We start from the raw sequence: 15403 nt of genomic DNA, 5'->3' as shown, positions 1-15403 counted from the left end.
CGCCTGTAATCTCAGCACTTTGGGAGGCCGAGGTGGATGGATCACGTGAAATCAGGAGTTCGAGAACAGCCTGGCCAACACGGTGAAACCTCGTCTCTACTGAAAATACAAAAAGCTAGGTGTGGTGGCAGGCCTGTAGTCCCAACTACTCAAGAGGCTGAGGCAGGAGAATTGCCTGGACCTGGGAGGAGGAAGTTGCAGTGAGCCAAGATGGAGCCACTGCACCCCAGCCTGGGAGACAGAGTGAGACACTGTCTCAAAAAAAAAAAAAAAAGGACAGCTATGAGTATGGAAAATGCTACATTCTAAGAGTATTATAACGTACACTGTTTCCCGTCCTCCCTTTCACAAACGTCATAACCAACTCCCTCCAACAGGTTCAGAATTCCTGTCATAGCTTTTCTATCATTTTCTACCCATTATCCAACTGCTTCTCTCTTTTTTTTTTTTAAGACAGAGTCTTGCTCTGTCACCCAGCCTGGAGTGTGGAGTACAGTGGAGTGATCTCGGCTCACTGCAACATCCACCTCCCGGGTTCAATCAATTCTCCTGTCTCAGCCTCCTCAGTAGCTGAGACTACAGGCGCATGCCACCACGTCCAGCTAATTTTTGTATTTTTAGTAGAGACGGGGTTTCACCGTATTGGTCAGGCTGGTCTTGAACTCCTGATCTCAGGTGATCCACCTGAGATGATCCACCCGCCTCGGCCTCCCAAAGTATTGGAATTACAGGCACGAGCCACCGCACTTGGCCCTCATATTCTTAATCTTACTCATTACACAGCTTCTTTCCAACAACCTGTAAACATGCTCTCCAATATTAAAGGATCCCTGCACTTTTCCTGCTGCTAGCTATCAATTTCTTTACGTTCCATTCCATTTTCTTCTCATCCAACCTTCTTAAAGAGTAATCAACATTATGTGATTCCATTTCATCATCTATTTATTCCTTAAACTCCTTCAATCTGGGTTTTGACATATACCTCTATAATTACTTTAGCTAGTTGCCACATATAATGGATATTTTTCAGATTTAATCTAAACTGACTTCTTAACAGCATTTATCTTATTAACAACTTCTTTCTTCAGGCCAGTTTCTTCACTCTTAATTGAGACCATCATCATTCAGTTCTCCTTCTACTTCTATGGCTACTCTCTTTAAGCCTCTTAGTCTACTGCCATTCAAGTGCTGGTGTTCCTCAGGATTCATCCATCACTAACATTTTAAAAGTTTTTTTTATATAATTTTATATAATTCCTTTTGAGAAACAACAAAAACTATGAAACCATTCCCTAGAAAAAGTTAATTAAGAGTATAGGCTGAACACCAATGTGTATTTCTTCTTGTGCCACAAATCTTTTTAAATAAAGTGAATACATTTTTACAAATAAGCACAAAGAATAAACCTATAATAGTACTGAAAAAAGAAGATGAAGACTTCAGGAGCAATTTTGAGAAATTTCTGAAGGTGAGAAATTTTTAAATAGAGAAACCAAGAGCACAGAAACCATACAGAAGAAAATGAAGTCAGGAAGTTCATGGTCACCAGCGTGTTCTATACATAGCTACTTGGATATACCAAAGGTACTTCTAAGTCAACATGTTTAACTAGAACTTAACACCTTCCCATAAACATATTTCTTCATTTGTGGTTAGTTTTCCCGGTTGTGGCAGCATTATCCACCTAGTCACTGAAGCCAAATCTCTGACCCTCATCTTTGCTTTTACTCTCTTTTCACATACATGCATTCTTCATGCTCTATTGATGCAACCTTTTAAATTATTCCTCAAAAATACCTGCTCTTCCCTCAGCTCTGTTTCATTACTTTAGTTCAAGGCAACATATTCTGTTGCCTAGAGTATGACAATGTCCTCCAACTCAGTCTCCCCTGCCTTCATGCTTGGCACTAACCCCTGATGAATCCATCTTCCACCATGCAGCCAAAAAGGCCTTTCTAAAATATCAATGAGATCAGACTATTTGCCTGTTCAACATTACACTGGTTCCCGTATTACCCTATATGTATCATAAAAATCACTTCTTCCTTTTATACTGATGGCAGATATGAATAATTGATCATGACTAGAATGATCGAATGTCCATTTTGCCGGAGACAGACACAATTTACACATGCTGTTCTCATGTAATTATCGATGGAGGCCCTTTCACTCCCCCAAAAGTATCCTATTAGGGACAATAAATTACATAGCCACCCAAATCACAGCAATTTTCTACTAGCTTGAATTTAAGTCAAAATCTGCAACACAATTTTTAGGAAGCCACTCATAATTGATAAGAGCACAAGATTTTAAAAAATCCAATCTGCCATCCTTGAGATATAATACAAGTTTCTCTGCATGGTATAGAAGATCCTCCACCAGCCGGGCGCGGTGGCTTAAGCCTGTAATCCCAGCACTTTGGGAGGCCGAGACGGGCGGATCACGAGGTCAAGAGATCGAGACCATCCTGGCTAACACGGTGAAACCCCGTCTCTACTAAGAAATACAAAAAACTAGCCGGGCGAGGTGGCGGGCGCCTGTAGTCCCAGCTACTCGGGAGGCTGAGGCAGGAGAACGGCATAAACCCGGAAGGCGGAGCTTGCAGTCAGCTGAGATACGGCCACTGTACTCCAGCCTGGGCGACAGAGCCAGACTCCATCTCAAAAAAAAAAAAAAAAAAAAAAAATCCTCCACCAACTGATCTCTATCTGCCTTTGTAGCCTCGTTTTCTACCTGTTCCTTCTCACTGTTACACTCTTGTCACAATGACCTGCTTGTAGAGTTATGGAATATACTACGCTGCTTTGCACCTAAATGCTTATGCTCATGATATTCTTCCAAACCAGAACACTGTTCTCTTTTTTTTCTTTAAATCCTACACCTAGTTGGTCATGGTGGTGCAGGTCTATAATCCCAGATACTCAGAAGGCTGGGGTGGGAAGATCACTTGAGCCTGAAAGTTTGAGATCAGACTTGGCAACACGTGAAAACCCAATCTTAAGGGAGGAAAAAATAGACACAAAATCCTATTCCTCTTTTTTATTTAAAAAAACTTTATCTTACAGATAGAATCTTGCTCTGTTGCCCATGCTGGAGTACAGTGGCAGGCTCACAGCTCACTGTAACCTTGAACTCCTGGGCTCAAAGGATCCTCCAGCCTCAGCCTCCTGAGTAGCTTGGACTTGTACAGGCATGTGCTACCTCACCTGGCTAATGTTTTAATTTTTTTGCAGAGATGAGATGTTGCTATGTTGCCCAGGTTGGTCTCAAACTCCTGGCTTCAAAAGATTCTCCCACCTCAGCCTCCCAAAGCTCTGGGATTAGAGGTGTGAATCACCATACCCAGCCCCATTCCTCTTTTGAGAGATAATTCAGGCATTGCAGGCATTTCCTCCTCTTCAGAAATCTGCCTTTACATCCCTCGGTTATCTTCCCCATCTTTGATCCTAAAGCTTAGTCCTATTAAGTCTCTTAACCACATTGTATTAAAGTAACTTTCTAAATATTCTTCTTCCCACCTTAAACTGCCTGGCACAAAGCAGTTGTTCAATAAATGGTTCTTGAGAATCACAAAATGAAGGAATTAATAAATAATTGTTCTGCTCATGCCTTCAGCAACTCATGAAAATTATATTACTGCATGTACTGTTCTACATACCAGAGCAATTTATTTTCATAACCATAAAATAGTAGAACAGTTTATTTTTATAATTCACAAGCAAACCTCTGTATACCTTCTCCTCTACATGTCATTCTTTCACAGCAAAATTATTGCTTCATATGGTAAGGGTAAGGGAAATTTTCTAGCCATACCTGATTTGTTTTACTCAATATTCTGTCAAATTTTGAAGAACAAAGACTCCTACATATAATTTTTGTTTTAAATCAATTGGAGAAGTGTAAATAGAATGAAAGAACACTGTAAATATGAAGAAACTGTAGCAGATACTTTGTTAATTTCATTAAAATGAATCATCTGGTATAATTTGCTGGCATTAATTTATCCACAAAAGTTCTACTGCAGGCCAGGCATGGTGGTTAACACCTGTAGTCCCAGCACTGTGGGAGGCTGAGGCAGGGGGATGGCTTGAGTCCAGGAGTTTGAGACCAGTCTGGGCAATATCATGATTTCTTGTCACTACTAAAAACGTTTAAAAAAAAAAAAATTTAGCTGGGCGTGGTGATATGCACCTGTGGTCCCAGCTACTTGGGATGCTGAGGCGGGAGGACTGCTTGACCCCAGGAGTTGAAGATTCCACTGAATCTTAATTATACCAGTGTACTCCAGCCTAGATGACAGAGCAAGACCTCGCCTCAAAAAAAAAAAAAAAAAAGTGCTACTCTACTAATAGAATTAGTCTAAGAGTTCCTCAAGATCAGGAGGTACATCTCATTCATTGTGAAGTTAGTAAATGGCATAAGATGGGGTCTAGCAAATGTTTTCTGAATCTAGTCGCAAAATTTCAAATCAAATTTAAACATATACTATTCAATTAAGAGAAATCAGTTCCACATATAATAGATACAGTAATTGCTTGTGTTAAAAAGCTCCAATAAGGCCAGGCATGGTGGCTCACACCTGTAATCCCAGCACTTTGGGAGGCCAAGGCAGGTGGATTACCTGAGGTCAGGAGTTTGAGACCAGCCTGGCCAACATGGGGAAACCCCATCTCTACTAAAAAAACACAAAAATTAGCCAGGCATGGTGGCACAGGCCTGTAATCCCAGCTACTCTGGAGGCTGAGGCAGGAGAACTGCTTGAGCCCGGGGGACAGAGGTTGCAGTGAGCCAACATCATGCCACTGCACTCCAGCCTGAGTGACAGAGCAAGACTGTCAAAAAACAAAAACAAACAAAAACCTCTAATAAAAGCAATGTATCATCATTTTAATATTCTCTCTAAATTTGCAAAGCAGGTAAATAATACAGTCTTATTCATAACCATGGATTAACAAAAATTTAAGGCTTTTGGCATAATAGTAAGGGCTAGGTAAGAAACGGGTCCCCAAGGCAGGGTATGGTGGCTCAAGCCTGTAATCCCAGCACTTTTGGGAGGCCGAGGCAGGCGGATCATGAGGTCAAGAGATCGAGATCATCCTGGCCAACATGGTGAAACCCTGTCTCTACTAAATATACAAAAATTAGCTGGGAGTGGTGGCACATGCCTGTAGTCCCAGCTACTCAGGAGGCCGAGGCAGGAGAATTGCTTGAACCTGGGAGGTGAAGGGTGCAGTGAGCTGAGATCACGCCACTGCACTCCAGCCTGGCAGCAGAGAGAGACTCTGTCTCAAAAAAAAAAAAAGAGAAGTACAGCACAGAACAAGACAGAACAGAACAGAGAAGGATACCCAGTTAAAAAGTATGAAGAATCCTTGTAGGTTTCTTTACTGTATTAACACCTCAAGGCTGTTAATATAATCCAGAATTAGAATACAATATAGTTTCTCAGGAAAATTTGGCTGTGGAGTTCATAAGTATCATATGAGACCAGTGTATCCAACACTGGGAAAATAAAGCTTTAAATAAATTATTATAAAGTATTGCTCAACATCAAATAACAAGCATTAATTTTTTAATTAAGAAGATCAGTAAATTGTGTATTCTATTTTGTTATAACAACTTACAAGGAATCCTTACACATTGTTGGTGGGAATATATTATGGAGGTTCCTCAAAATATTAAAAATGAAACTATCATATAATCCAGCAATCTCACTACTGGATATATATTCAAAAGAAATAAAATCAGTACGTTGAAGAGATGTCTGCACTCCCATGTTCACTGCAGCAGAATTCACAATAGCAAATCAGCCTAAGTGCCCATGAATGGATGAATGAATAAAGAAAATGTAGTGTGTGTACACAAATACACATACAATCACAATGGAATACTATTCAGGAAATCCTGTCACTTGAAACAACATGGATGAACCTAGAGGACATTATGTTAAGTGAAATAAGCAGGAACAAGAAGATAAATGTCACACATTTTCACTTATATGAGGAATCTAAAAAAGATAAACTGAAAGAAACTAAGAGTAAAATGGTGGGTTTTGGAGCTGGCAGGGGTGGGCTGGAGCATGGATTGGGATATATTGGTCAAAGGGTACAAAAGTCAAGTTAGGAGGAACAAGTTCAAGAGCTCTACTGTACAACGTGGTGACTACAGTTAATAACATTGTTATAGTCTTGAACTTGCCAAGTAGACTTTAAGTGTTCTCACTATAAAATATGACAAGTGTATGAGATAATGCTATTAAAATCAGAGTTTGAGTCTGACTTCCTAATCTCTCAAAATTTTCACAGATTTAGGAAAAATTAGGCAAGTCCAACAGAATTCATTACTTATAAATCGATGCCTATTTTATAAAAAGTCATGTCCTTCTAAATATTTTGAGATTTTTCTTATATAAAAGATACATTTACACATGTACCACTGTATAGCTGCTCTTAAATGACCCTATGTAAATTACAGTGCAAAATTATGTAACACAAAAAGGAACTCTATTAACTTATAAAATCAGAATGCCCACCTGATTATCTGAGAGCCACATAGCTGTCAATTGCTGTAGCTTTGTAAAGCTAAAGGGCAAATTCTTTAATCTGTAGGAAAAAATACAAACAAAAATTAAACTTTAAAATTTGAGAAGATTTAAAATGAATGAGGGCTCAAAGGTTTTCTGAAAAATGCTCTATAGTTGCGCACAAAAATAGGAGAAAAAAATCTAGAAAAGTCCAATATAATTATTTGTACAGAACATAAGACAAAATATCTAGTTTTATAAGAATTAGTTTCAAAAATATTAATTCTTCAATTGAATCAATTCACCTGGCAAGAAAATGGATAACAGAATAACCTTAAAAAATAACAGTTAATTGTCCCTGCCTTAGAGAAAAGAACACATTAAGGAATGTCTCATAAAATTGCTTTGGTTTATTTGTACTCAGAACAAACTATTATAGGAAGCACTCTTAGTGATAGTTTGATATAAAAACTGCACTGCTCTCTATTTGTGAGTCAGCAGTTATATAACCTAGAAGACTATCCTAAGATGATAATGAGTAAAAACAAAGTACAGTCATTCCTCAGTATCTGTGGAAGATTGGTTCCAGGATCTCCCTCAGACACCAAAATCTGCAGATGCTCAATCCCTTATATAAAATTGTATAGTATTTGCATATAACCTATGTACATCCCCCCCATATATTTTAAATCATTTCTAGAGTACTTATAATACCTATTAGAATACAAACGCTATGTAAACAGTTGGTATACCGTACTGTTTAGGGAATAACAATGGGAATGTTGGTACACGTTCAGTACTGACACAATTTTCTTCCAAATATTTTTGATCTGAAGTTGTTTGAATCCACACTTGCAGAACCCACAAATACAGAGGGTCAACTATAAATACTCATTAGAATACTAAACGAAAATATCCTATTTAAGAGGGAATTATCTACTTCAGCCTTGCTATCTTATGCCTAACTAGTCTTCCATGCCCTTCTTTCAAGGTAATTTGCACAACCTACTGTGAGCAGTAGGAATTAAAGGGTGAAACACTGACTTAAGAAAGCAGTGGTTCTTTTGAATAAAACAGAAGTTAGAATATCATAATTAGTCAGAAAATTGAGCTTAAATTAAAGCTCTACCTTATAAGCTATGTGAGTCATCTTAAATCTGAGTCTTAAAACCCTCCTACATAAAATGGGAATACTATTATACTATTTCATAGAGCTGTTTTGAAGACTTCACAAGACATTATGAAAGTAAAAAGTGAAAACACTCTACAAATGCAGTTGAATCATCATTAGTATGTTTACCTCAGGAAAAAGTATGGAAATTCTGTTTTTAACTTAAACATTGTTCCAATTTACAACCCTAGTGATCAATTTGCTCTGCATCTTGGCTTTGCTGAAACCAGATTTCTGCCCAGAAAAATATTAGCAATAGACTAGATACATACATTGTTTTGTTAAATAGCAATATTAAGGTGAAGATGTGACTTTAGGAATGAAAGGTAACTGTAAGGAGAGAATAAGGAATATATAGCTAAGTCAACCTAAAACGAATAGTAACAACCACCGTATGATAAATTAACATCAGAAAAATTAGACCACTCCTTGTATAAAGAAAAAACAAAAATACACACTTAAGACCTCATTTAATGTTACTGATAAGTTCTTGGAAACCACAGCTTTTAGCAAAACTGTGTATGGCAGGTCCTCAAATAATGTCATTTTCTTAAAACACTGATGAACGAAAGAAGTGATTTCATTGTATGTTGTTTCACTGAAAGTCACACTTTCCAAGAGCCTATCAATAACACTGAGGACTTACTATGTATATTTAAAGAGAAACAAGCACTAGCTATTCTATTATATATCATATGAAACTTAATTTCATCTAACCAACGTCTCCTATAAGCCAACTGATGAATATAGTATCACAAACCTATTGTCACTTAAATTAATGACTTTTAATTTTTGCATATCACCCATTTCCTCTGGAAGTGTCTCAAGTTTATTGGAATGGAGAAACAGCACAGTTACATTTTTCCAGCTTCCAATCTGAAAGAGAAATATAAACTGAGGATCAAAAAATTTGGCCTACAGGTTGATCAACACATAAAAACATCATTTTGGAAGTTATGAAAAATACTCCACATTTATAAAAGGAATAATGATTAGACTTTCTAATTATTAACTTTTATGTACATAAGAAAGCATTTAGGAACCTCTTCAAAATTAACATAGCTAATTATTATTCAGAAAATAAATAACTTGACAAACTATTTTAGAAAGAAAATAAATGAAGCCACACTAAATAGCTATAATGAAGATAATTAGAAAAAAATGAAGACAAAAATCTAAATAAATCCAAAATACATTACCTCTGGGGGCAACTGTTGTAAGTAATTATGATCAGCAGCAAAAGTTCTTATGTTAGTAAGCTGCCCAATAGATGAAGGCAAAGCTTCAACTTCATTGAAACTACAATCCAGTTCTTCTACTGATATTAACCTTTAATTTAAAAAAGAAATATATATTATTTTTTAAAGGTTTCCTATGTATAATCCAAAATTTCAGAACATATAAACATTTGAACTCGACTTTGAAAACCTAGTGAAACCATTTCACAAAGCTAAACTTCACCATTAATAAGCAGGTCTGACTATCAAACACACACTCAACCTGTATACTAATTACTTAAATGTTTACAAAATCTTTAAGTCATTTATGCAAATATCTGAAAATATGTATGGCATGCTGAACTGAAAGTAAAATCTTTGAGGGTGTATACATTCACAAAAAACTTACCCTCCTATAGAGTCTGGCAGATACATTAACTGGTTTTCATCTATTTTAAGAGTTGTTACATTCTTCAACGAACCTAATGAGGGAAGAAACAACATATAATTTTTCAGCTTAAAAAAGAAACAAGTCCACCAACAGTCAATGTGAGACATATTACATCTGACAAGAATTAGAAACAACTCTCCTAATAAACTTATCTAAAAGAGATACCACTCCCAATCCCAACATTCTATTCCCTTATCCTGTACTTTCAATCTTCATCCACATCACTATTTAACACAGTGTACATCTGTTTATTAACTCCCACTAAAATATAAACTTTACTGATAGTAGGAACTTTTTCTCTTCCTTGTTCACTGTTGTAGCTCTGCGTCTAAAAACAATGTCATGGCACAGAAAAAACAGACAATACAAACTTGTTGAATTAACAGACTAAAGAAATGGTAGTATGAAGGTAGTTCATAACAGGTGTATAACAAACTATTCCATATATCCTAATACTAAAACAGTAAAACATTTTTTAAGTTTAAGAAGTGTTGACTAAATAACAGTAGAATCGTAGCGAACTTACAAAAATGTAGTTTTAGCTAAAACCACCATGTGATTTAACTGAGAAAGATACAAAAATATTTTTCGTTTTTATATTAAAACATCAAAAAGATGTCAAGATTGAAGTTTTGGGTCCTTTCATCAAAATAACTCAATTCCATTGACATATCATTGAACAAGCAACGACACAGACTCAATTATAGATCTCTCATGATCTGTTCAACTGATCTGTTTTCTTGTCTGAGTGTCTATAATGAAACAGGAATGAAAAAAGTTACCAAAATAAAAGCTATGACAATAAAAGCTAACAGTTAAGCCAAATTAGTATAAATTAACTTATTTCAAAGAATTTAATATATTAGAAATAAAAATGAGATTTCCTTAGAGTAAATAAAAAACAGTAATGTCAACAAAGGAGCAAACTGTACGACTGATCATAATAGGAAAAATTCAAATAAAATCTGTTCCTGTGGTAATGCAGTATAACTAACTCATAACAAGTGAAATTTGAGATTATGTGGAAGCCTTGAATTTATTTTAATAAAAATTGCATGAATTTGAAAGCAATACAAACCAATAGTCTCAGGAAGCTGCTGAAGTGAATTGCTTGATAATAGGAGGTCTTGAAGGTTTTCACATGCTGAAATTCCTTCTTCAACCATTTCAATATTATTTTTAGAAACATCCAAATATGTGAGCTGTTTCAAACTACCAATAAACTATAAGTAAAAAAAGAAAATCTAATGACTCTACTAACATTAGTAATTTGTAAAAAGTTTAGGCAATGAACTGGACACCAAGTTTTAATTCAAAATTAAATGTTAATACAAGAAAGAAGACTCTCAGGTAGTTTTTAAAATGCCATTCGAAATGTATTCAGCAATAAAGCTAAGATGTTCTACTAATCATAGCATAGCAGAAGTGACAAAGGACATATCCTTTGGGAATTCAGTTGTCCATTACCTCCTAAGGAGATAGCATATATGGGGATTCTTGTGGTTTTTTCATGGGAGTAAACAATTTGTCAGTTGTTAAAACAGAAAGTTCAGGAAAATATCCTAGTTTACCAATTTCTTGGGTAAAGCAAATTGGTACATAAGTTCAAGTGATACCATTGGAAAGGACACACTCAACAGTATTAAAAGGAGACTTACAAATGTTTATTATGAGAATTCTTAGATTATAATCAAGAATGTGCTCATGGAAAAAAATGTAATTTGCTTGTGTTTAATAAAGAATAATCCAATTTCTTCTTATTAATTAAAAGTAATTATAAAAGATATAATTCACAAAACTGCAAAGGAGAGCCAGAAATAAGTGATGCCATTTAAATTTTCATATACATACCCCTGGAATAAAAGTCAGTCTATTAGCATCCATCCAAAACTCTTTCAATCCACTTAGTTGCTCAAGTACTTCAGGCTGTTGGGATTAGGGTAGGGGATAGCAGTAATTCAATTAATTTATGTGAATGTCTTTATCTGGCAAAAGAACCCTGGGAATTTCTAATAACCTTTAGTTTCAAATCATTAAATAAAAGGAGCCAGGAGAAGGAAAAATAAAAAAGAAGAGCCAGGATGTGAGCTTTTCTACTGCATTATACTTACTATAGTAAAATTATTAATAGAGAAATCGAAGAGACATTCCATAGAAGTAGATTACAAAAAACGCATTTAAGCTTTGGATTACACAATAGGGTCAAGTTTTTATATAATTAGTAAAGAAATAAAAAATAGGACTCACTGCTTAGAAGTATAAAATAACAACATGCACTCATTCATTATCAGTAAGAAGATACAGCCTTTTAGAAAATAGAAAAATTACAAATGTTCCCTGGTGACATTCATTAAGAGGAAGATAAAAGACAACATGCATCCTAAATGTCCACAATCAGGGAAAGGTACATAGACAAAGTCATAACCACATGATACAAATATACTGTAATTTAAACCTCTAGTAAAAACTTTTAATTACATGGAGGAAAATTCTTTATAATATGGTGTTGAGGACATCAAAATTAATCCAAGTGTTGTGGCAGACCTTCATATCCATGCAAAATTTGCTCCTGGGCATTGTCCCTTCAAGGCTGCCCTCTTCAAAGTTATTTCTAACACCTCACAAAGCCACGTGCAATCAACGATCTTGTGATGGCACAGAGTACCATCATATCTAGTAACCATAGTTAACAGTCATACATAAAAGGCATGTCAGCTAGATTTACTGTTAACCTATAAATATAGATAAGACTCCCAGATGTAACTTGGATTAAAAGAAATTTCCTTTTGTGCATTCTTATAATAATTCTACTGTAAGTTTTAAAAAGTGTATAATGTTAGGAGACCAAAATGGTATAAAAACTAATGATGATTTTGAAAGTTTGTTGGATTCTTAAACTGAACAAATGAGATTTTTGAAATAGTTAATATGGAAACAGATTAATTCATACAGAACAAATATTGAGAAAGGACATAATAGATAAATAATTTGGGAAGCACAGCATGTATTTTAGAGAACGAGGTACTCCAAACTACCATGTTCCTCCTCAAACCTCAGCTGAAATTTATAATATTAATACAATACCCACAGGGCAATACTATAGCAAACAGTTTTAAGAAATTCCTATGCTTAAAACCATCATTTGTGAGCTACCACAATTTTAAACAACAAACTTGTAAACTAATTTAAAAGCTTAACTTAATAATGATACTCAGCTGGATATGTTCCTATTCAAAAAAAAAAAAAATCTAGCTTATTTTCTGAGTTCTTTTGGAAAATTCACTAGAGACAAAAGCTACTTAAACACTACTCCTTTCCTTTTGATTTCAGCATCATAGTGCCCTTGGCATACAAAGCACAAACAAAAAGGTTCTCATTATTACTTCAAAAATAACAGTTGTTTCACTCAATGATTTTCCCCTTAGCTATTAAGTAACACAGAGAAGTATCTTACTACTGAATAAATTCACAAGCAATACCCCATGGAGCTATCTCTGATTCAGAACTACTTTTACCTGCTGCATTCCAGACTGATGTTTCTCACTTATAATCACTCAAATTTTTGCTTCCTATGCTAAAAATTGTTTAGGTATCTCTTCCATGGACTTCTCATTGCTTTTACATTTTATGCTCACTTGTGGTCAGAAGTTCATCTGTCTGGTTAATTTTTCTATCTGTCTGGAAAGTTCTGGCTAAGAACTTTCATATCTTATAACTAAAAAAAAAAAAAGGGAAACCTTTATCCAATTTTTAAAAGAAATACATTAATTTTCACATTTTGTTCTTCATCAAATATAAGAACTTAGGGAAAGTGAGACTGATGAGAACTTACCACTTCCGTGAATTCGTTACTTCCCAAATCCAGTCTTTCCAGCTGGGTCAGTCTATTCATGGTTCTGTTCATAATGGAGTAATGAAAAATTAACTACAAAAATATCAATTACATGGAAGCTTTCAAAACATAGTCTAAAACATTCTTATGGAACATGTAATTATTTATGGGCTTTCCATGTTGACAAAATAAAAATATTAATTTTCTAAAAAATTTTAAAAGTCAGATTTCTAGATAAAATAAATGATCAGTTATTATCTTACTTTGTCTTTTCATTGGTCTTTTCATTTCTATTTTTAAGAAGCAACTGCAACAAATTTAAACCCACAAGCCAGAATACGAATAATGAGTTTCCATTTTTTCACATAATAAATTTTCATATAGTAAAAGTCAGCTAATAAATTTTGGCAGATGCCTAGTAATTACTACCATAATTACAAAAATTCTTTTTCAAAACTGCTCATATATTTGTAAGACTTTGAGATAACTGTAACTCTGAAAATTAATATTCAAAATGCTAACAATACATGTATTATTACTCCCCACATGTTCAAATTAAATCTAATACAATTCAAAATAAAGTCTATATTATATGAATCACAAATTAGTAGCTGACATTTATTTTAAATAAAAGCAATAATATACCATTCTTAACTTCCAACTTAACATCAACACTTCACTGAAACTACAGGAACCTGAAAGATGTACAAACCAGTTTTGCAATGAAATAAACTATGTTGCACTTTTATCTTTTATCTTGCCTTTTACAAAGGTACCTTTTGAAACTAATTCAAACAAATATTTATGCTCTTAAGTTGCTATTTTTGTATAACCCCTATTATTTAATATAGAGATGCTACCAGTTACCCAGATAAGAAATTCTGTATTAAGGATTTTGTAGGATATGACAAAATGAGAGCAAAATATAGTTATAATCACAATATCAGTATATTACATTAATGTTAATACTTTGAAAATAAGTATCATTTAAAATCCACAGGCACTTCAAATTATGGCAAAAAAACAAACTATTCCTATCTTTTCTGGAATTTTAATAAAAATTAGTAGTAAGTAAAACTCAGTTGCAACATTTCTCCAGCTTTTTAGTTAAAAAATATAAGAACAAACACCATCATTGTAATGAAACTGTCATTGGTCTACATCAGAAGCGAATTTTCCCTTTACATTTTAAATATGCCATTCTGTCATCAACCCCTCAATTCATCTCATAATGCCAATTTTTATAAAACTGTTTTCACTTAGATTTACTAAGTGCCTATTCCCAGGTACTATAATTCTACTTCCTTACTCATATCTTTCCCCAGAAAACCTGTAAGTTCTAGCTTCCTTCATAACAAGCGAAAGGTTGTTTCCAGGATCTTTCTCCAGATGTATAAAGTCTCATGCTATGATAGTAATTTCCTATGTTCAAATAACTATATCAGGTGGAGATTTGCAAAAAGTAAAGAGGATTGTGAGGAGAAAGAGAAGACTGAAAGAACAAAACATAATCTTACATTTCTTGCTTCAGTATTGTTATAATGACAAGATAACAGAAAATTCACATGCAACTATTGAGCACATAATGTAAATGGCATAACAGTTTTAGAATAGGGTACAAAAATGAAAAGCAGTGCATTGGAAAAATTCAATTACAGATGATGGCCTGGAAAAGTTAAATTTTAAAACAATTTTAGGAAAATGTGAGTGATACAGATATGTAATAGAAAAGAAAATATACTGTCATGTCAAAAAGTGTCTCAACCTCAACTCTCTGTAGTTAATAATGACAACTGTGACTATACTCAAACACTTTAGAAATCTCAGAAGTAAAACTGCATCCTAGATTAAGATCTAGCCACCTGTCTCAAGGAGAAAACATAAACAATATCCCTCAGATTTTCTCCCATCTGTTTCTAAAACTCATTTGTATTGAACTCATTTTACTTTCTCCTCTCCTCAAAGGAAAAGTAAAACATCTTTTGTGTTCTTGGTACTGTTCTCTCCAATATTCTTCAGGTAGCATTAAATTTCACTTAACTATATATCTAAAACAACAGCTCTTTCCATTGCTCTAATCTTTGATATAGTCATATAACCTAAATGCACATTACTTTGTAATATTTACAACTATATCCTCTTGTTTGTGAGGTCTCAAAACTTATAATCACGCAAAAACAACTAGCAAAGAGAAAGAAAGAGCATCCAA

At 34.5% G+C, this 15403-nt stretch overlaps 1 protein-coding gene across 7 annotated transcripts in view; it reads right to left on the bottom strand.

The window, feature by feature from the left end:
- Positions 1-15403, bottom strand: part of ERBIN (erbb2 interacting protein) — a 145618-nt gene that overhangs the window by 39333 nt on the left and 90882 nt on the right. For all 7 annotated transcript variants that reach the window (XM_033179723.1, XM_033179721.1, XM_033179722.1 and 4 more), the window contains 7 exons: positions 13195-13258; positions 11214-11288; positions 10441-10585; positions 9321-9393; positions 8894-9023; positions 8455-8570; positions 6533-6602 (listed from right to left, as the gene is read on the bottom strand). In XM_033179723.1, the coding sequence (XP_033035614.1) occupies positions 6533-6602; positions 8455-8570; positions 8894-9023; positions 9321-9393; positions 10441-10585; positions 11214-11288; positions 13195-13258 (673 nt within the window). The remainder of the gene's footprint in view (positions 1-6532; positions 6603-8454; positions 8571-8893; positions 9024-9320; positions 9394-10440; positions 10586-11213; positions 11289-13194; positions 13259-15403) is intronic.

Source organism: Trachypithecus francoisi, unplaced genomic scaffold (genome assembly GCF_009764315.1).
Source record: "Trachypithecus francoisi isolate TF-2019V2 unplaced genomic scaffold, Tfra_2.0 Lachesis_group2, whole genome shotgun sequence".
NCBI lineage: Eukaryota > Metazoa > Chordata > Mammalia > Primates > Cercopithecidae > Trachypithecus > Trachypithecus francoisi.
The sequence above is the reverse complement of the archived record's forward strand: the minus strand, read 5'-3'. Positions and strand labels throughout refer to the sequence as shown.